We start from the raw sequence: 23278 nt of genomic DNA, 5'->3' as shown, positions 1-23278 counted from the left end.
AGAAAATTCATGCCAGAAAAAGGCATGTGCCATCCCCAAGGTTCCCTGTCACGCAGGCACAAATGCAACTTGTCGGTTAATTCCAAACAAATGAGCAAACAAACATATATTCATTCAATAATTGTCTTTTCATTGGCCAGCTAAAATATTGCTACTACGTGTCCATTAAATGATTGTTGCTATATAATGCTATTTTTTTCTTTGTTATCTATCTATCTATCTATCTATCTATCTATCTATCTATCTATCTATCTATCTATCTATCTATCTATCTATCTATCTATCTATCGCGATAAAGCCACAAACGAGTGCAGGACTCCCAAGAACTCCATTACCCAGAGTTCCGCGCGGCAGTATAAATAGAGAGGAAAGAGGCGTGTCCTCGGTGACATGTGGAGGAGGTAAGAAGCGGATTGTTACAGAGGACGCATTCAGCTGTCAGAGATAACGCCGCTCGGGCTGCTCTTACCTGGGAGTATCACTGCCATGGACTTAACCGAGGATAGCGCTGTGGAAATTATCCTGTGCTGACCCACTTCTTGACGCGTTTGCCTCTCGCTGCGTCTTTTGACGCCTTCTTTCTTCCCTGGCAGCAGGTAAAGTGTCTGTGTGTGTGTGTGAGTGTAGTTTTCCAGCTCTGTTTGTGAGCATCCCTGTCAAGGAAGTAGCCCACGCGCCCGTTTGTTGCTGTTGTTGTTTTTCTGCCGCACCTTATGTGGATAAACAAATGGAAGAAAAATGAGAAGGTCCTGTGTGTATTTGTGTTTGGGAACTGGCTTAACTGCATCACATATCACATATTGTACTGCTAAAGTTTGTGGAGCGAGACATCTGAATGTAGGTGATTATGACCTTTTAAGTTTATTATAAATGTGTGTGGAGTTCATAAACAGAGTAAAATATGTTAACACACTTTGTTTGTTTGTTTGTTGTTAAAGAAAGATTAAGAACCACCCAACCAACTGCAGCACATTATACTGAAAGTAACTTTCTTTTTTCCAGTTTGCATTCTATTCACTCTGTTCATTGATTTGCTATAAACGTGTCTAGTCTAGTTTCTAAACTCCTTTTAATTGTTTTTTTTTTATCCCGACTAGAACCCACATGCCTCAAATGTGATAAGGTGTGCTGACAAGCTTCATATCTTTTAATTGCGATCAGTTTAATAATCTTTGGAGTATTGATACTGATGATCTTACAGTAGGTGGTGCTCTGAGGACGGGTTAAATAAATAACTGCAGTGTGGATTTATTCCACACTGTCTAAATTATAATCCCATCCTGCGTGTACACAAAGCAGCAACAAGACCAAAGTTGGAAGTAGTTATAGTTCCTTACTCTGGTCACAGATTTTGTTTACAGTGTTTACATGTCCACAAACCTACAGCCACATGGTTTACATGTTACTTAAAAAGGCTCATCTTTCAATATTCTTCATTAACTTGTCCCTGTAGGTGACTTCAAACTCGAGAAACCATGTCGGACAAAATGTCCAGTTTCCTCCACATCGGGGACATTTGCTCCCTGTATGCAGAGGGCTCCACCAGTGGATTTATCAGCACTTTGGGGTAAGATTACTTCTGTAATTTCACTTTTCATGACCTCCGCTTCCTTCTTTGTGTATCGTCCCTGTGGGATTCCTGGGCCAATGGCATTCCTGACAGTATTGTCCCAATGGGCAGAATAACTGCACACACGCTGCTAAAAAAAACACTCCTGTAATTACTTGGACACAGTGTCTGTTTTGGTACAAAGGATGGCGGTGTAATGGATGGATTCATGTAATGGATGATTTAATGCTTCTGTCTGATTCAGGAGCCGACCGTTAACATAAATTCTTTCGGTTCAGTGTTGTACAATCCCATTTCAGAGGAGGGAAAAAAGGAATGTCTTAGATTATTTTTGAAAAATGAGTTGCTCTGAATGTTTCCATCTTTGTCGAGGCATGTAGATACAGAGTTTCACGAAGCCATAATGATGCAGGGAATGAACAGGGAAGTGCAATCAGAAGTTCTTGGGTCCTTTAGCTACGGTTTATACAAGAACAACACAATAAGATGTGGAATAAATCTTGCATATTTAATGAAAATCACCTTACACAATTTTTCTGATACCTGCTGAACAGTCAGATTGTAATCTTTCTTCATGAAGTTCACACTCCTTCACATCATAAACATTGTCACAATAAACACAATATGCTTTCCCAGGTGCGTCACATTTCTTAACAAGCTCAACAACTGTCTCGCTGCTCTCATTGCTCTTTTTCTCAATTTTAACCCTCAAGTGTGGCTTTTCGTTGTGGCCAGTCCCAGTGAAAAAACAAAAATATTCAACAAATTCAGATGTTTTACCAAAATGATGCATTTGAATTTCAAATTGGCAGAAAACAAATGCGTTGTTAAACCTTTTAATTGAGGTGAAGTAGTGGTACAGGGACAATGGGCATTGTGTTGTAGGTTTTGCTTGTATGATTTGAAAAGATTCGCAGCCTGGCTGTCTATATTTTGTAGTGTGATGTTTACTGTAACATGAGTATTTCATGCACAAGTCAATCCTCCAGCTTCAATACATCCAACTGAAGGATGTCTCATGATGCAGTTATGGCAGCTAATCAATGAGACGTTTCCCTCTTGCAAAAAAGTCAATTTCAATGAAGAGACACGCTGAGTCACTGTCAAAGCTTTATTAAGTCTCTGCCAAAAGCTCTTTTCTTGTTTCTTCATTGGCTTTGTCCTATTTTCTCTTGAACACCATTTCTTTAAGTAGTTGACATCTCGCCTCCTCCCTAATTGTAGGCCGTGAGTTTAAAGTGCGTCTTGACGCACAGTTGACGTTCAGAGTAATGACGGAGGGCTAAAAGTAGAGCAGAGTGTGATTTCTGATGAGCCACGATCTGTTCCTTTGACTTGCTCTGCCTGTCTACCACCGTGGAGTTCATTTCTTTTCTTTCGTGTGTGTGTGTGTGTGTGTGTGTGTGTGTGTGTGTGTGTGTGTGTGTGTGTGTGTGTGTGTGTGTGTGTGTGTGTGTGTGTGTGTGTGTGTGTGTGTGTGTGTGTGTGTGTGTGTGTGTGTGTGTGTGTGTGTGTGTGTGTGAAAATTGAGCGTGGCGCCGGCACTCTTCTGTCTTCCCTCTCTTCTCAAATGCTGCAATCTTCCTCTTCTCGCCACTGTCGCCACTCTACTCGCGTCTTGCCAGAGGCCGAGCGGTCTTCTCCGCCAATTTTCAGAAAGCGTGCTCTCACTCGGTTTAGCTCCGTGCGTCACCCGCCATAGCAACACGCACAGCTTTGAAGACTGCCACCATGACACTGCTCATCTGTCAAATTTTCCCATCTTGTACGGTTGTGCCTCGTAATCACCCCCCCCCCCAATCTCTCTCCCCCCACCGTTGTGAGAAGAGCTTAGAGGAGGTGACTATAAATAGCATCATTGTATTAGGTGTTGCCTTTGCGGTGGCTGTGCTGAATGTGACCCCTGAGAAGCAGATGCAGCCACCTGGACCACTGTCCTTCTGCCCAGCAGGTGACGGCCCCAAGCCTCGGTGACACAAAAGAATCGCAGAATATATGTGCAGGCTTCTTCTTGACCTTGGAAAACGGCGACTCCCGACGCAGCCGGAACCATTAAGGCCGCAACTCTATTCTTATGAAGAAAATGTTCCCAGACTTTGACTCCTTTCTCCGTGCTCGCACGGCTCTCGCGGTGCGCCGTGTGCCGCAGAAGCTATAAAAAGATGCGACTGACTGGTCCAGTTCGAGCTTCCTACGGAGGTGTTTTATTTGTGCTGATCCACTATCTCACAGTATTCCCAGGGGGTTTCCCCTTCAACTCCTCCGTTACGTGGCTACCGAGTCCAAACAAGAGTTCACACATCTGGGTGTACCGTTCAGAGACGATGTTGGCGCACACTGGAAATTTTAAAATGGGTTAAAAGTTTTTAGTGTTGTGCTCTTTGAACGGAGACAATTTGAGTGTAGGCTTGCATGTATTTTTTTTTTTGCCTGTTCCATAATCCCATATTACACCAGCATATGTCAATAATCTTTTTAGAAGAATATATTCAAGGTTGAATTGGCTGGATTCACGTCGTAATACTTTTTTCATTTTAATTTGGAGAAGTTTTTTTCAGACATGTGGCAACAACAACAATAATGATTAAAAAAAACAAACAAACAAAATAATGGAGCAAAGCAAGCTTTTTTACTTTGTAAATCACACAGTTTAGACTATCTCATAACCATAGTGGGTTTTGAATCCACAGCATTTGTAACTTAATCGTCAATGCAGTATTCCAGATTAAAAATTAAAAGTGGAAAATAATTCACATATAATGTCACAATAATCTCTTCGAAGAAAATACAGTATCCAAGGTTGAATTGGCTGGATTTGGGCATCAGAGGTCTTCATTTGTGTCTCATTTGTGTAAAAGCAGCCTCACCTAAATACATACTTCCTTTTCTTTTATACCTTAACTGTCTTTACTGCAAATATACAGTATTTCATGAATGTACACATGCATTGTTGCCTCTACTAGTTAGTGGTGGGATTGAGTCTTAAAGCAATAATCATAATCTTTATTAACATTAGCACCACTCTCATGTTGGATTTCATTATCAGTTTATTTCTTATGGTAATGAGAACCATCAACTATACTTCAGACTTTAAAGTTTAAATCTTGTAGGGCTTCATTTATAGTCTGCTCATATTATTCTAACACTGGTTTTAAAGTGTATTTTAATATTCATGTAAATCATTAATTATTAAGAGCTATTCATACGTTATAAATATTCATAGTTATACCGCCATATTTTTTTTTTCCTAGTGAGAAATTTCATGACCCCGACCGTCAGATCTCCTGTTTGGCTTGCATCACACTTGGTGAAACGTTCCTCTAAACGTCACTCACATGTGAAAGCAGAACACCGCCTCTGTTCCTCCAAGGTTCTGTTTTATTACATGCATGTCAGGGGTGTGAAATGGACAGAACTTGCTCGCCATGGGAATTTACAAACTGTGAAAAATGACGACATTATCTGCAACATCGTTACTTATTTATAATGATCTGTTTGGTAAATCAGTTCAGGTGGTCAGGGTTACTACACGCACGTAGAAATGTCTTTACGCTAAAGATAACTTCTAGAATTTGACAAGTCATTCTGATCATAACATCTAGCCTACTATACTTTTGAGTTCCAGCGACATGCGACCAAATGCTTCATGCCTTTTGAAAATGTAAATGGTGTCATAGAAATCCACCGTGACTCGGAAGGTGCAAAGCACACGGGGGACTGAGAGATGGTACTGTTTAAATTTCAGGTTTGTCATGTTTTGTAAAAGGACAGTTTAATAAATAATGTATTAATACCCTGTTTCAGTAAAACAAAGACGGAGATGTAGAGTACTAGTTATTTTGTATAATGTAATGCTATTATTTACTCCGACCTACTTGAGATGAAAGTAAAACGAGTTTGACGCCGCAGCAAGAGGTGTTGGAGTTGCTACAACACTTCAGATTCTATCAATTTAAAAACAATTTGTTAGTTTAATGTTGATCCATTTATCATCCAGCAGTGTTTGAATATTTTGAGGCTCGTCTCTCCAAATGGGCTCTTATTGGTGAAGTGGTTGGTTCTGTGTGGAATTTGCATGCTCCCCCTTGTACTTTTCCTCCGCCTTTCTTTCTCCATCTAAAAACACTATTATTACATCTGCCTGTGCGTATGTGTGTATATATATATATATATATATATATATATATATATAAAATCTCACAGGAACATGATGGATTCTCCTGCAGTGCTGTCTGTGGGCTTTAAGGTCACTACACTTGTGGCCTTGGCTTACATGTTACATAGACTGACGGGTCTAATGGACTGTAGATGGTATAAAAAAAAAAGTCAATTCTGTGCACTTGTATAGGAAAAATATTCCTTTATACCTGCTTGAAAATTCCCTCATGAAGTAGAACACACAGCTTTCCCCGCAAAGCGTTTGTGTTTACATCCATTTGGCCATATTGTTTGTTAAAACACTGGAAATTGAATCGATTCTCATTTGTCAGGAAGATTCAACACATAAGAGTTGTTAATTAATTATTGTATTCAAATTGTGTTAAATCCTAATTTAGCTGTGTTTCAGTTATTGAAAAAAAAATGCATGCATTTGCCACACATTAGATGTCTGTAGGAATTTGGAGTTGGCACTCAAACACCATGAAGCTGCAGCTGCCACAAGTAAATGGAATGCAGCCGTTATTAGTTTTCTTAGATGTAATTTTATTATTGTATGCGAGGCTGGAGGTCAATCCTAAAAGTGCCCTTAAACATCATTGCCTGTTCTTTCACAATGACCGTAAAGGATCCTAAATAAATTGTAGGGTTTTTTTTTTTTTTATAAGTATTTCTATGTCACACACTATTGTAATAATTTAATACATAATTATAAACTAGATGACAAACCTGGTATATTTTTAGTTGATTCCAATGATTGTTTGTTTTTTTTATTGGCTACACCATTACTATCATTGTGTTCTGGAAATGTAAGTTAACCCTTTGAAAGCTGTACTGAAGTGTGGAGTGATTTGTTTTGCTTGTGTATTTTAAACGATTGACAATTATATCAATGGCTGTATTTCCAGGCTTGTGGACGACCGCTGCGTGGTCCAACCGGACACAGGTGACCTCAACAACCCCCCCAAGAAATTCAGAGGTAAGGCCTGAAAATGTTCAGCCGCTTACCGTAATTTGATGCCTTATTGTGCGAGTCCAGATCATCGCCATTTGTGGTATTTTTTTTAAATATGGTGATTGCACACACTATTGAAATGTGCCTGGATTTTTTTTTTAACATTTCTAAGCCTTTAATGTTTGCTGGAAACATCCTCCATGAGGGCCCCATTTAAATGTTTTCAAGTGAAAACACATTACACAACTTTCTTGAAGATGCTCCAAGTTTGTCTCCATGGAAACGAGGGTTAACACAACTTTTCTGAAATGCGGAGACTCGATGTGCACTGAGGCCGTAGTAAATAGTTCTGCACATCTGCGAGTAGAAGGATAATAAGAACAATGGCGGCCAATGGTGGTTTCTTTCCATAAACAAACTACAGCACCCACTAGTGGCCCAACATGCTAACTACATGGTTATCAGCATTTTCACCATTTTTGTGCAAACGGACATCTGTTTCGCAAGTGAATGCCAAAGTTTTCTGAAACGGAAACACAAAAACGATGCGTTTTCACTTGTAACGTTGGTTACTGGGGCGACAGAATGCTACAGAAGTCGATAAGGCTGATTGTTGATAAAACCGATTGTTTTCACGCTGCATTCAGGCCACAGTTTGACTGCAGCTGCTGTCAATACGGCGGATATACACTGCATTGTGACTGAAATCTCAGTAAAGTCACTCTGTACACAGACTGTGTAAAGCACTCTAAGCTTTGGAGTACACCTTGGAAACTGGCCGGTTTTTTTGGGAGGGTTTTTTTTTTTTTTTATTGTTGTTCGATTTCTGGATCTTTGTGAAAGTAGGTGTATCTGCCAGCATTTTGCTTCACTGTGATGTTTTGGCATCAAAGAGGGTTTCTGCTGCCCGTTTGTTAAGTGATTTGTGACTTGAAGGAAGATATATGTACATTTTCTCCTCCTTTTCGAACTTGACTGAGCAATATTTTAGAAGGTGCAGAGTGGCAGCGTCACAATACAATCCCGCTCTTGTCTTCAGATTGAACCCAAATCATTTACTAACAAGGTGCTCTAACGACTCAGCCTTGGTTTCAGCCACGCTGCTTCTGTTGTGCTCCTTCTCTGGTACAATCTCCACATTTCAAGCCACATGGCCATGCTGTGACCTTGTACTCCCACCAAATAGTGCTAAACTGTTAAAAGCAGGAAGCTGCGAAGGCCATTTCACAAAGTCTCTTTTGTGCTTCTGAAACCATGTTGATATGCTAATGCTCACCCTGGATGATTATGTGCTGGGAAAAAGGCTGTTGTCACGATCACCTGGTGCCACGGAGTGTGGCTTCATCCGGCAAAGGCAGGGAAGAGAAATACAAAAGTTTAGCTGAGCATTTGTATTGTTCTGTGCAAATTGTAGCTCTGTCATTAGCAGAGTTGGGCAAATTACTTCAAAAATGTAATATATTGTATATTAGTTGCTGTCATTTGAGTATAATTAGTTATTGTACAGTCTCACTGTCTCTGAATTGTAATATGTTGCGCTACCTTTATATTACTTTTGAGTTACTAACACCAAAATAATCGTTGAAATATGACTAGTCATTCCAAATCGCTGAAATATAGTTGATTTCAGCTGATCATAGATTCAGTGGAGGTGATGTAGCATAATGACTGTTGGCTGCAAATATTGAAAGTTTACACCACAACAGCGCTGTAGCCACTACAATGTAAGCTACTGTATAGGCTTATGACATGACAAAGCACACTCTCTTTTATGTTTCTTTCTATTATTTCATCCTCTTGTACTTCAAGCTCACAGAACAAAGGTGACATGTGGACATAACTGATGCAGTACCAACAATCAAAAGGTACTAGACCTGCCATTTTTCCTGTGTATTATGTACCTCAAGAGAAGTGCCATCAAAGTCAAAATGTTAAAAGCCGTGCTCCATTTTACCGTATTCTCCTTCTTTCCCTCATCATGTTGTCTAGATTTTGTCGGCTCGTATTTAACAACCACTTGAAAATGGATCTACACGGGCTGCCCAGTGTTGCCAGATATGGCGGGTATCCCCCAATTGTGGAGGCAAACTCTCTTACCTTTTAACTTTGTTTGTTTCGTGTAATTGTGTGTTTATGGCATGTTCATTTTTACACATAGTTTTATGGTTTTAGCATGATTCCTGCACTGGCTGAAATTTTTGGGCTGGTTTTTATTGAGGTGTGTGGGTTTTACGTTCGGGATGAAAGCAGTGAGTCATATCTGGCAACCCTGGTGCTGACCGGTGTGCCATGCGTAAATAACGGCGTGATTTCACGTGGTCTTCTGCGCATGTGCTCTGGGGCCCGAAAATTTGGGCGCGTTCACACGGCAGGACGCATTTGACGCGATCATGCAAAAGAAAAATGGAGATGCCTAAGAATCAGAACTCGACAATATACCAATTAACTGTTCAGGCTGACACCTTCGGTCCTGACAAATGGGAGAAAATAAAAACAGGCCACTTTTTTTTCAACGTTGCATTTGTTATTGACTAAATTAAACCAGAATATCTCATTTATGAAAAAGTATTTTTTGTCAAACCAAGTAGAGTTGCATTGGTCTATAGTGCGTTAGAGTGAAGTTATAGAATTTTATGACGAATAAATAATTATTTAAAATGGTAAACGCTTTTATGATATCAAACCAAGTGTTGTAGTCTGACCATTGGAAGATAAGTGAAGACTGCGGTGATTTTGGCAACACTGCAGTGAATACCAGTGATGTTTTTAGATGTTTTTTGTAGTAAATCTGTCTTCACTGTTGCAGCGGTTTGCAATTTGCAGATGGTTCCTGCGCGGTCGTCACACAGCAAGTCTGCATCACCCTTAAAAGATTTTGTGTCACAAAATGTGGCATAAGATTATGGAATAAACTGTGGAGACTAAACGATTGTCAAATGTGTGCCAGTTCAAAAAGAGATGTAAACAGTTGATCCTGGCGAGGTGCACTGCTTGTTGATGACATGAGGATTGTTTGTTTATACAGTAGTGCTGTTTGAGTGAAAGGTGTGTCTTAACTGTTGATAGTATAATATATTGTCGGATTTAATGCATTGAAAGTGATGACGCTATGGATGACGGCAATGATGTGAAGGGGTAGGATTAAATAAGCACGTCTTCTTCCCACTCCTTTTCATGCATGTGAAAGACGCGGGCACATATGGTGTTGACCCTTTTATATTGTTTATGGAATTGGATGTTCTATTTTTTTTATGTTTTTTGTGTGTTTTTTTTACATGTTCGAAATAAACTTCAAATCAAATCAAAATGGGAATTTGTCCACCTCACTAATGGAGAATCCATGTCTCCTAGTGAATTCTAGCAGCAAGAAATGACTCTTGCACGTGGATTGATTTTATTTTATTTTTTCTCGGTGTTGTGGTGTTTTTTAAATTCTTAAAAAAAAAAAAAAAACTAATTGTGTTCAAGTGCATAGTAACCTGCATTATTTAGATTGTAACAAGAATAATTACCAACATTTTAAAAGTAACATGTTTTATTAATGCATACATCAAATGGTAATAAATTATTCTAACTGTTACTTTTGTAACGTGTTCCTCTCAACGCTGGTCATTCGTCACAACAGAGGTGAACAACTGACCGAAGGTCACGCAGTTTAACGCGTACGCCTCTTGAGTACATTTTCAAATTGCCTGCTTCATAGCGGGAGTTAAAATAAGTCTAAATGTTTTGGCAGCCTCGGAGGGAAGTCTTAAGTAAATTAATAAATGTGAAGTTATGTCGCTGCCAACGTGATTTCCATTTCCAGTGTTCCCTCCATTATTAAATTGGCACTTTTAATGCATGAGACACCTTGCAAGACCCCATTTAATGTCTCCCTGTTACATCACAACGGTTGCTCCCATAGGTCATTCTTGAGTGACTATATATATATATATATATATATATATATAACCAGGGAAAGAGATGGTGCACACAAGAGTGTTTTTATAATCCTTTCACACCACCATTGCACCAAAGAGAATGGATCAACGTGTTTTAGATCCATCTATCTCCTTTCTACACCACTTTTTCCAGTTCAGGGTAGCGGGGACTGCAGTCAATCCCAGTGGGGTACGAGGCAAACTGAGAGGCAGCCCATCAAACCACACACCCATTCCTACATGGCTAATTCAGAGCTGCCAGCCAACCTCAGACACTTGTTTTTGCGCTACGGGAGGAAACCAGAGCACCTGGAGGAAACCCACACATGATAACTCCATTCATTGAGGCCCCCCACTGCACTCCTACAGAGGAGTTTCTCCGTTTGCATGACAACGGTGCTCGGAGCCACTGACACTAAAAATGACTTCCAACAAAAAAGCAAAATGGAGTGAAATTGAACATTTTCTTTTTGTACTCATTTGAGTACAAAACATAGACTTGTTGTCTGAATCAGTAGTTTGCAAGATAAAATCATTCATGGCCAGTTGCCATTTGGCTGAAGGTCCAAAAAGAGAGAGTGACTCTAAATGAAAGTCCTTTCTGACAGCCGTCCAACGTCGTCGATTTATGTCGGTGCCGCTGAGGACTCCATGTGCTCTGCTCCTGAGAAACTTATGTAAAATATAGGCATAAATCCTATTTATAGCATGTCGGTCTAATGCAATTGTAAAATATGGCCAGTGTACCAAGAAAGAAATGGCAGATGCTACTTTATTTAATGACCCTGGGTGAGCAGTTTCCCAACCAGTAAACGATTATTTTTAGCCTGAACTCCTCCAGTCGAGGAAGTCTCGGTGCTGTTGTGTGGCGGTACGATATCTGCAGCATGTGGTCGTGGTGGTGTTGTCACTGTTCGTAGCTCTCTGAATAAGTGGTGTGTTTTAGGCAGAATGCCAGCCAGAGTTAAGCTCAAAGCCCCTCACAGGAACCTGCTATTTAATAACAGACTGCACCCTGACAGCTTAAATGTAAGCACAAATTAGCTCCTGGCTACGTGTCTGAAACGCAACACGCTTTGCTTTGTGTGAAGACCGCATGCAAATCTATTGTTGTTGCAGCTGTGTGAAAAACAAGCAAAAAAAAAAACCAACCAAAAAAATAGTTTCGTCCCGCTTTTAGAGGCCCATGTGTTGAACTCCATCTCAAATTACGCCCATATATAGTTTATACTGGCTATTTTTGCAAACGTGCCACATGTTCACAGTCCCACAATGACCGATTTGAAGCTTGTTTTCATTGTTCATGTCTGCATGTGCACCTTAAACTAATGACTGAAGCTATATTCAGGGTTTCTGAATTTTGTCAGATTTTATCAATATAAAATATGAGTGACAGCTTTCATTATCTTTCAAGGGTTCCTAAATATTACTGTGTTGTTGAAGGGACCCAGTACTTCAGTACAAATCTATGAAACACGGGTCAATCTGCAATTGGATGGCTGTTGTACAGACTTTTCTTTCTGGTCGCTTTTGTAAATTTTCAGATATAAACTAGTGTCCAAAAATGTATTATTTGGTTTTGGGTAACTGAAGATACATGGTTGCGTTAACCTGATATTATTTAAAGAAAAGAAAAAAAAAACCTCTAAAATTACTTTTTCTTTAAATTCTTTTTAAAGTGAATACTAGTTGCATGACATGGATATTTTTATTAAGTTGCTCTTCATAATTCTCCTCGCGGGTGGATGCTTTTGGAAGTATTTGCACTGATACACGTCTGATTGGATCGCAGAAGCAAGGCGGCGGCGTCTTTCTGAAGTATATACACATTGATTTTTCTCGAATTTCTGAATTCTGTTCAACAGGACATGGCGTGCACGACGTCTTCCTGCAGCGTGATCTGAACCTGACCAGTGGAGATGTAGACACGATTCAGCAAATTTGAGTCCGGTGGTGCAGAAATCACTTCTTCACAGTGTAACTCTGGTCACGCTTACATCTACCTGGGTATTTAAAAAAAACTGATATTTCGCCGCACATTTACACATAAACGCAGCGACGACTCACCGCAAATCAAACAATGATTCCTGAAAACTCCTGAACTCCTGAAAACTCCGGCCATAATGGAGATCTGGATAAACTCTGTGTCTCCGGTTGCATCTAAAGTTGGGTGGGAGGATATTTGCGGCACAATTCATGACGTGATGTTTTTTTCAAGGATTCTGATTGGCTATCACATCTTCATGCTTCTTGCTACTCTGCCCCCTACAAGTTTTGTCTCTGAACCAGGTGTATCGGCAGGTACGTGTCACTGAAGACTTTTTGTTTTAACGTAACTGGGGAACTATCAGTTTTTTGTAAAAACCTGGGTACGTGTAAACATGGCCTTAAGTTCCTAGTCGCACCACACGCCATCAACACAGTGAGCAAATTGAAGGTATGCATCAGTGGAGGAGTGTTGGGTTGAACAAATTGTGGTAGAAAAAAAAAGAGATTTCGCTTTACATTGTGAAGTGAATGAGTCATGACTGCACACTCCTGCGATGAAGAGTTCCGCGGTGTGGTTTTCATCTCCGCTCTGTGGGAAGCTCTGCTCTGTGTTGCTCAAACTGCAACAGTCACAGTTGGAACAGACTTCAACTGCCCTCCGTGGGGCACCGTTCATGTATTTGCACAGTAGAGACGATGCCCTGACATGAGACATGCATGCTCAAAGTGGAGATTTACAGATTTACACAGCTGAATATTTGAATTAGATGCAGCTATTGTGTTTTCCTACACCACAACAGACTTTGGTTCTTATGTGATTACCTGAGCTATTGAATAACAACAAAATCTTTCTTCTCATTTGAAATAACTGCTGTTGATCCTTGCTTTTTCACTTGAAACTGTCATGTAATCAGGGCCTTAAACATGCATTAGAATTCTCAAATTATATATTTTTATTTCATCAAGCCATCCTCATCACACTACTTGAATCAAAACTAAGATACCCAGTGTTAACCATGACTCCACTGGCCATCCAACGTTTTTACTTTGTTTAAGATCAGTTGGATAATCTGTAATCTACCTACATATGACTCAATGATTTTACTGAGAAGTTCTTGATATGTTTTATACTTATGTTGTGCTTTTACTGCCAGCCTTGCTGATGCATGCAGAGGCCTGCGAGCTGCAGTCGCGTACAGTTGACTTCACTGTTTTGTGTTTAACTCCGCTATTCAAATCATATTCAAAGATGTGGTGAAAGCCCATAACCAGCTGTAACGGCTTGAATGTACTCCTGCCAATAGGCTGTGACAACAGTTTTTTGTTTTTTTTCTCAGCGTCTTCACTTTTTGATAAATCTCACTTTATTTGACTGCTTTGATGAATTTTTTTGTGTTCCCACTTCCAAAGTTATCACATGGCAGTTACTTTGTGTCTCAGTTTCTCTTTTCCCCCTTGTGGGCAGGATTCCTGTGCACAGTAATGTAACTTCTGCTTTGTGTTGTCGCAGCAGGTCGGCATGATGTTCCTCTGTGTTGCTGTTTTGAAACATTTTATTCGGGTTTAGATAGTTTACTAGTTACAGCAGGGGTGTGAAACATAAAGGCCAAAACCAGACCGCGAGAGGCTCCAATCGGCTCACCAAAGCCGAGCAAAACTTCAGATAAAACATTGATTTTTTTTTTTTTGATTTTTTTTGATTAAATCAAATTTCTGAAGCGTAGCAGACAAACACAACACTGAGACCAAAGCTGAGATATTGGAGATGCTGCCATGAAAGATGGCTGCCTCATTGCTATCAAACTAGACTCAAGGCGATGCTGTCAGGGTGAGTTTGTTAAACCATGTATAATGCAACAGCGATAGGAGGCTTTTTTTGGATTTTTTTTTAACCAGAAGGTTTCATTAAAATTTACTTTATATTTTGATCGTAGTAGCTTTCTGTTGTGTTTGGTTTTGAGGAAATATAGGCATTTTCATCACGCAACATTAAAGAAAAACTTTCAAGTTTAAATGTGAAGGTTATTTTGCAACTTTTTCACCGATCTGACCCCAGATGAAATTCGGCTGCACGTGGCTCCTGAACTGGATTGTGTTTGACGCCCCTGAATTAGAGCATATTGTATACATGCAAGCTATTAATCTGATCAATATTGAATATTCGGAGCTAGGAGTTTATTCAAGTAATCAGGAAAAGTATGACATCCTTATGCACAAAATCTAATGACATGTAAACCTGTTGTTTCCTGTTTGCGTGCACTTTTTGTCAATGCTGCACACACCATGGCCATTCATTTTCCACTCCATGCTGGAAATGTGTTCAATTCGATATGAACTGACCAAATCATATGTTGGAAAGTTTCCCATATGGATATAAATGGACCTGATGTTTTTGTAGACTTCTCTCACAGTCCACAGCTATTTCAGTATTGAAATGACCAAAAATAATGTGGATTTCTAAACTGAATAAACGTAATTTTAATATGTTGGTACCCACCCATCTGTTTCTTTTTCATCAAACCTTTTACTGTAACTATACAACCTGCCAAAAGTCTATCCGCCCATATGATTCACGTCACCAGTTTATTTTTCGATCTGAAGCCTCGTCCCAGTAAGACACATGTTCTCCCAGTGCCCCATTTTCTTCAATGGTCCTTGACCTCTTTTCTGGTTGTCCTCCTTCCTCCACCCAGTGCTCAATGACAGTTAATCCCTAGACACTCTTTCTTTGGCTGCATTTCCGACAGAGAGGGCCAGAGAGGCAATTTTTTTAACCCAGTTCGCTCCTCAGGTCCCCTGTTCCACAAATGTTGGGACGATGTGCAAAATATTAAAACTAATACTGCAGTACTTTGTGCCTCTAATGAGGCATTAGTAGTTGGTTTTTTTCCCACACAGTAGAAGATATACAATATGTTATATGTCCGAAGTAAAAGCTTCTTCCATTTTGTCTGTGTACAGTAGAGTCTCAATTATCCAGCCAGCAGGCATCTCAGAGGACATTCAATCAGGTCAGCTGCTCTGAAGAGTTCTACTAGCATCTTTAAAAAGTGGAACAGAACCATGTTTACCTCCATGTAGCAGCCCTTCTTTTTGTACTAACAGCCTGTAAATGTTTGGGCTCTGACCTCTTTAAATGGAGATTTACTTTCAAAATATTTCAGAATTTTCTATCTGTGAAAAGTCTGGACTGCAGGACGGGTCAGTTCATTACCTGGACTCTTTTACTGTGAAGCCATATGTGATTGACTCGGTCTGCTTTACCATTGTCCTGCTGTAATGAGCAAAACCTTTCCTGAAGGAGATGTTGTATAAATGGAAGCAATCTACTTTTTGACATTGGCTTTCCAGGTTGTGCGAGCTGTCCTTTCTAAAGGCACTAATGAAGGCTATTGAACTGAATGACAATGAGCTGGATGGTTCCTCAGTAAATCCTGCAGGCTGAACAAAGTTTCAAACGAAATTCAAAAAAAGATTCATCTGCCTTGTTGTATTGTGTGCTTTTTGTCTGCTGACCTTGTAGGCTAAAGTGTCGTTGGATGCATTTATTCAGTGTTTTTAAAAGTTTTTGTGTGTGCGTGTCTGACCATGGTGGGCATGTTTTTTTTATGAAAGCTCCAATGAATATTAGCTGGCTCAGTTAATGTCACTTTATGTGCTTGTCTAACGCAGACCTTAATCTGTGTCATCTGTGGCCTCAAGATAATTTAATTCAAGAAAGAATGTCAATTGACTCCATTTGAACACATTATCAATTGCAATTATTATTCCTTGAATATTGGGACGCTAAATGGATTTTCTGGTGCAAATAATGAAACGTAGCCACTTTTATTGGATAAGCTTAATTTCAAACCTTTCAGTTGGCATTATCTCATTGATTTTTAGTTCCGTATTTAGAATATGAGAACCAATCGTTTGCAGCAGATGATTACATTACATTTCAAAGGTCATGGTTCAAATACGGGCCGGGCTTTTCTGTGTGGAGTTTGCATGGCGTTGTAGAGTTTGCCCTGCAACCCTGCACAGCTTAGCTGTTGCCAGTGAGAAAAGATTGTCACATGTAGCATATTTCTAGCAGTGAAAAAGTTTCCTCTGCAACTTTTCAGTAATCTTTATCTCATTCATTGTTGGGGAGTCGGTTACATTTTGATCCTGGGTTCAACAAGGTGACATTTTTCTTGGCCAATCACCTTGATCCAAGGTGCTTTTTCTTGTACGTTTCATAAAAAAAAAAAAACAAGTGTTGAAAACTAACATTACGACTCAAGTGGGATAAAGTCACAAAAGAAAATCTGTAAGACTCTGATAGCATTTTTATGCTTATTTTGGACTGCATCATGTGAGCTAATGTGCAGGGATGACGGAAAAAAACGGATTCAACTCGACCTCCAAATCCACTGAAGCAGATGACGGAAATGCCATGTAGTCCATTTTAAAGCTGACTATAGTGTCTCTGGTGAGCTGCTCCCTCTCAACAGAAGAACCAGGGTGGTTCTCCTGGTGTGTGTGTGCTGCTGTTGGCTCAGTGACACACCAACGGAGAGAACCACACAGTGCACCGGGCTGACGGGACTGAAAACACACCCAGTAGATCTCTGATCTGCTCCGTATGAAAATGGCCACAACTCTCAGCTTGACTGGACACAGTTTACTCCTCAGAGTCAGAAGTGAATATTTACTTTCTTTGCACCAGTTACTACCAACAAGCATGTTTTCAGTTTTCTCTGGCCGCTTTTAAAATGAAGTGGAAAATCTTTTGGCTGCTTCCTCCTTATTGAAGCAATACATTGTTTTGTGCTACACTGTATGTGTTACTAATGCGGTCTTTGATTTGTTGTTGCCTACTTTTTTCCCCAGTCTCTTTTTTAACATGATCATGTTTGGATGTTTACATCTTTTCATTTGTTGGACGCTTTTTAAGACTTCAGGTTTTTTTTTTCATTCTGTTGTAATTTTTATCTTCGTATAAAGTTCATAAAGACATTGCCTCGCCAGGTTATTGCATGGCAAAGATATTTGGAATATGAATGATAAATGCAGAACTTGGATTACATTTTGTTTCAGAGAAATCCAGTCACTTGTTGCCATTGAGGCAGAATTGTTTTTCTTGTGCATGTGGCATTATTTTATTGAAGTAATCCCATCCAAACTCTGGTATATAAAGTCATTATCTTCTATGTGGTTCCATAAATGGAGTAAAAGGTGAATTTTTTTTCCATCCACATATGTATTGTTTACTGTTTCAACCCCAAAGTCTCATTCTGACTGAAGCACAGATGCTTAAAAGTACACTCGTTTTAAATCTGTTTGTTTTTCTCACACACTAACAGGTGCGAGCTGAGACCAGCACTAATGCTAAAAGCCAACATTTGAATGATTTTCTTTTTTCTTTTTTGCTATCTTTCCCCAGACTGCCTTTTCAAACTGTGTCCCATGAACAGATACTCGGCACAGAAGCAGTTCTGGAAGGCGGCAAAACCCGGAGGAAACAGCACCACCGACACCGTCCTCCTCAACAAACTTCACGTAAGGAGAGCACACTTTCACCAAGCTCCATCGCTGTGACGCGCAGAATATTGGCAAATGTTGTTGCAACACGTTTCCCATCTCTGTCCGTTGTGCATCAGCATGCCGCCGACCTTGAGAAAAAACAAAACGAGTCGGAAAACCGCAAGCTGCTGGGAACCGTCATCCAGTATGGAAATGTCATTCAGGTGCGTTCATAACCCAGTTGGATGAGGTCGTCGGAACATACGTTTACCACCATTCATCACAGTACATGGTAATCCTGTCTGTAATTCTGTTTTAATCCAAAAGGCGGTTTTCAATATTTGCTCCAGTACAAGCAAGTGAGATAAAGACCTCGCTTTGAAGTCTCATCTCTGCTATCTTTGCTTTGCTCTTTGCACAGGAATGTTGTTTTCCCAGGTGTGGACTCATCTGAAATCCAGAATAGAAACGCATTCCTGCACTGTGATGTGCACAAGGGAGCACCACATATAACGTGAAACATGTCCTGGTTTATGAGCAACCATCATTTCAACAGTGTGTCTCCCCTGATTGATTACCGGTCATAGAAACATAACTCACTGCTCCTGAGCGCATGTGTCACACTGGGTTTAAGTTTAGTGTTAATGAATTAAGCTGTATAGAGCCCAACAGCCACGAGTGGCCAAATCGTTTTCAGCGCTTCTGCAGTTTCCGTGTAAACAGACATAATTTTCAAAACATTGCTGTGTAAATGAAATGAAAATACAAAAAGGATGTGTTCTCACTTTTTCGTGTAAATGAGACCCAAGAAAAATTGCCAAAAAATTACAGTAAAGTCAACACACCCACCCTCAAAAACACAAGATCAGACTCCTTTAAAAAAAGACTCCAAGTGGTGAAGCTTTTTTTTTTTTTTTTAAACCCCACAAAAACAGCTCGGCTGATGCTTTGATATATTTTCTTCCAAACTCTGCTGCTTCCCCCCTGACCTGTTTAATGCCATTGATCATGTTGCTTTGTAAGCATGTAATTCTCACCTTGTTTTTCCAACAGTTGCTGCACTTAAAAAGTAATAAATACCTGACCGTGAACAAGCGGCTGCCTGCGCTGCTGGAGAAAAACGCCATGAGAGTGACTCTGGACTCGGCAGGGAACGAAGGATCCTGGTTCTACATCCAGCCTTTCTACAAGCTGAGATCCCTGGGAGACAGTGTGGGTAGAGCTGGGAGTTAATTATGCTCAGCAAGAGGCATTCGGGATGTATTTTTAGACTTTTCAGGGGATTTGGAAACAAAGTCACGTGAACACGCATGCAGGTTGTTTTCATGAAGAATTAATCAAAGCGCTTGATGCGTCCAGCATTTCAGGCCATCTGCCTTTCCTTTAGAAGACGAGGCTTAGTAAGCACAAGGAACTGCTGACATACGGACAATTATCTTTTTTTAACTCTGTTCACAAGGTGTTTCTCTCGCAGGGAGGTGATGTTAATGCCTAAGCAAGCATTAAGCAGCAGTTTTCAAAAACGGATTTCTGAATGAGATTTTCTTCACCTGCTTCGCTCAGTATATTCGCACAAAGTCCCTCCTGGTGTACTTTACACTGTAGACGTGTACTTTACTTTTTTAGGTATATTATAGCTAGCTCACCTATTAACCCTTTATTGAATGAGTGAACAATTGAATATCTGATGACTTCCAGATTTCATCCAAACTCACAGTACTTTATTAACATTAACAGAATACAAACTAATGTTTAAAAAAAAAAAAAAAAAAAAAAAGATATACATATGTGTTGAATAAATCATCTTTTTTATATTGATCAAATGTTATTGTGGGGCAGCGTGACTCGAGCCATGTACAGAAAACCTCTGAGACATTTCTGCCATTAGGAAACCACTTCCAAAATATCAGATTTTGAAACTGTTGTACAATGGAGTTTATATAATTATATAATTTTTCATATCCTCCATCAGTTTGTGAAAACATGTGAAAAGCAGCAGGAACAACTGCGGCAAATGATGTGATTGATATGATTTCAGATCTTTCAGCAGATTTCTGGATGCAGAAGAATAGAGAGCTTTTAATTCACTAACTTAATTATCCAAAAGTTGCAATTGCAGTATTTTCTATTTAAATTCTCTCCATTTGTCTTTCTGTGAAATGGTGTCCGTCTGCTGGCCAACCCTGGGCTTAGGGTCACTAATTCTGCAGCCCATAATGACATTACAGTAACAGCCTCTCAAGCTTCAGACATCAGCAGCAGTGTGTAATTCTTCTACTTTGGGTTCCATAATTGTCAATCAAAAATGTGACACATCTCATGTTTGTACAGCAAATATTTACAAAAATACATATTAATAATGATGTAACTGTAGACAATGTAGACCAGTTAGGGGAAGAAAACATTTTTTTTATGTCAACTTCATATTTGTTGAGGCGATACCTGACTTTTCACACATCAGTCTTTGAACTATCTAAACTTTTTTTTGTTGACTTTGAGTTACGAACGTGCCTAGTTTTGTGAAGAACTGGAAGCAGAATACTTAGATCTATAGTTTTGTATGTGAAGAACTGAATTGTAGCATATTTCAGAAATGGAGGTGAGATCTGAGTCAGCATCTACTCGAATTGGAAAGTTATTCTGCACTTTTTTCTTTTTTTTAAATCCATTTGGGGATTTTTTTTAATCTATCCTGATGAACAAGAGCAATAGCCTATAATATTTTATTTCAACACCAGTGTGGCTGTCACCGGTATCAAATTGACTATAAAGATGAATGGTTTCTTCTAAAACACAAATTCACTTGGAGTAATTTCGATTCGTTTCAACTTGGCTCTCAATATGAAACCTGCAATTTACCTACTTATTTAACAAAGAGCTCCATCTAGTGTTGATCTGGAGTATAGCCTCTAATAGAGCTCTGTATGTATGGTGTAAGGATTCTCATTGAAAGTCAGCCCCTCACTTGGTTTATCATGTTGAAAGATATTTTGCCTCTCATTGGATATTTATCAATTCAGGGATTTATTTAATTTCTGCAGGTGGTGATTGGAGATAAAGTCGTCCTTAACCCTGTGAACGCTGGACAGCCTCTACATGCCAGCAGCCACCAGTTAGTTGACAACCCAGGATGCAATGAGGTACATGAAAAATACTGAGGGCTTCAATTAAACACATTACTGAGACGAAACGGCAGGAACAAAAACACTGACATTTGTCCATGTGAATGTTTGTTCTCTTTTAAAGGTTAATTCCGTGAATTGCAACACCAGTTGGAAAGTTGTTCTGTTCATGAAATGGAGCGACAACAAGGAGACGATACTGAAAGGGGTGGGTGCCCTCACAAAGTAACGGGAAGCTTCGAAATCTGGAGCGGACGCGGTTAAGAGAGTGACCAGTCCAGTAAAGTATTTTGGTTTGTGTCTGTAATTGCAGGGTGACGTCGTACGGTTGTTCCACGCAGAGCAGGAGAAGTTTCTCACGTGTGATGACCACAGAAAGAAGCAACATGTTTTCCTTCGAACGACCGGCCGTCAGTCTGCTACTTCTGCCACCAGCAGCAAAGCACTCTGGGAAGTGGAGGTCAGTCCATGAAGGCTAATTCACCTCATAATGTTTGATAATCATCGTCTTTTAAATCGGTTGAAAAACCAATTTAAAACATGTAATGTTCGGCATTTGTTTTTCTAAAAATGCTTTTTTTTAAGACACATACTATGCAGCACTTGGATTGATGTGGTTGTACTTCCTACTATTTTATCACGTTTTGGTTAAGTTATTAAAATATTGGCACCTTTGCACTGAAAATGACCAAAAATATTATGAGATTGGCCCGTAAGTACATTATTGGTTGATACCTGTACAATTATAATGACGAACAATGCAGAGTGGGAATATAAATTTACATTCACACTGCAAGCAAAGAGGAAGTTAGTTCATTCATACAATCTGAAAAACCACTATCATGATCTCCTAAATCAGACACTCGTCCAGTTTATTTCATTGTGACTTCAGTCTGAACAGCCTGGATTACATCAGATTTTTTACATCATTGAAGTGAGGCGACATCACTAATCTGACAACATACATTGATTGACTGCTGCTGGTTCAAGCTGCCATATTGAGTCAAGTGTTTTATTTATCACACACAATAATTATACACAGTATAATATGTAGTGAAATGTTTGAGTGCATGTTCTGCACCGAAACAACAATTTCTATAAGAGAGAATAAGAAGAGAAATTTTAATTTTGAACACAAATAAAGAACATGGCACACTATATTCCAATACTGATAAGAAAGGAAATTAAGACACACGAAAGATGAAAGATAAATGTTGGTAAAAATCGGTCGATGTTTACATCATTGATATGATCATAATTCACTGAATTTTATTTTTATGGCGTTTGATTTGTGACATTAAACATGTCCTCTAAAGTCGGATGGTAGTTGCACTTAAATTATATTGTGAATAACCACACAAATAAATCGGATCTCAGAAGAGAAAAATCTGAATTGCATTGTGAATATACAATATCGTGAGTAACTGAAATAACATCATATTAAATACATTAAAGATGATCGAATTAACACAAGTAATGCAGGCTCATTGCTATTCTTCCCTGTGCCCCCCCCCCCCCATATCCCAGGTGGTCCACCATGACCCTTGTCGAGGAGGTGCAGGCTACTGGAACAGCCTGTTCAGGTTTAAACATTTGGCCACCGGATGCTATTTGGCTGCCGAGGTGGGTGAGGTGTGTGTCAGCATCACTCGTGTTGTCGTCTCACACTGTTGCTGCCTTGCATCTCTGCTCCACAGGGCAAAGTACTTTACTCTGTGTGACATGGATCTGCCTCCATCATGTTAATGTATGAAGTCGGGGCGTGTTGATAAAGATGTTTGATGTGTTTCCCAGGTACATCCAGACTTTGAGGAGGAGAATGCTGAACAGCGGTCATCGGTGAGTCGGCCTGCTCTCTGCTCTCTTGCAGTGATTTAAAAGTCAAGCTGGTGGTTTCGCTGTTATTGATCCTCTCTGTTAAAATCTCTGCCGGATCTTTGCCTCCTGCTCCAGGTGGTGGACTTTACACCCTTTAATTTCCAGGTACTGCTTTATGATCTTTATTTGGTTGCAGCAACTTGGCTCAAAAATCAGCTTTTGTCTTGTCATGGATTGTCCGGTCACTTTAACG

General features: G+C 39.7%; 1 protein-coding gene across 1 annotated transcript in view; it reads left to right on the top strand.

Annotated features, from left to right (window-relative positions):
* The first annotated feature begins 553 nt into the window (after positions 1 to 553).
* The window catches only part of itpr1b (inositol 1,4,5-trisphosphate receptor, type 1b), a 99345-nt gene continuing 76620 nt past the window's right edge, over positions 554 to 23278 (top strand). Inside the window, exons 1-11 of the mRNA XM_080495657.1 lie at positions 554 to 596; positions 1454 to 1567; positions 6637 to 6707; positions 18006 to 18121; positions 18223 to 18309; positions 19139 to 19297; positions 21127 to 21225; positions 21332 to 21415; positions 21521 to 21667; positions 22735 to 22830; positions 23002 to 23046. Of these exons, the coding sequence (XP_080351783.1) occupies positions 1476 to 1567; positions 6637 to 6707; positions 18006 to 18121; positions 18223 to 18309; positions 19139 to 19297; positions 21127 to 21225; positions 21332 to 21415; positions 21521 to 21667; positions 22735 to 22830; positions 23002 to 23046 (996 nt within the window). The 5' untranslated portion in view covers positions 554 to 596; positions 1454 to 1475. The remainder of the gene's footprint in view (positions 597 to 1453; positions 1568 to 6636; positions 6708 to 18005; positions 18122 to 18222; positions 18310 to 19138; positions 19298 to 21126; positions 21226 to 21331; positions 21416 to 21520; positions 21668 to 22734; positions 22831 to 23001; positions 23047 to 23278) is intronic.

This window comes from Blennius ocellaris, assembly GCF_963422515.1.
Source record: "Blennius ocellaris genome assembly, chromosome: 4".
Taxonomy (NCBI): domain Eukaryota; kingdom Metazoa; phylum Chordata; class Actinopteri; order Blenniiformes; family Blenniidae; genus Blennius; species Blennius ocellaris.
The sequence above is the reverse complement of the archived record's forward strand: the minus strand, read 5'-3'. Positions and strand labels throughout refer to the sequence as shown.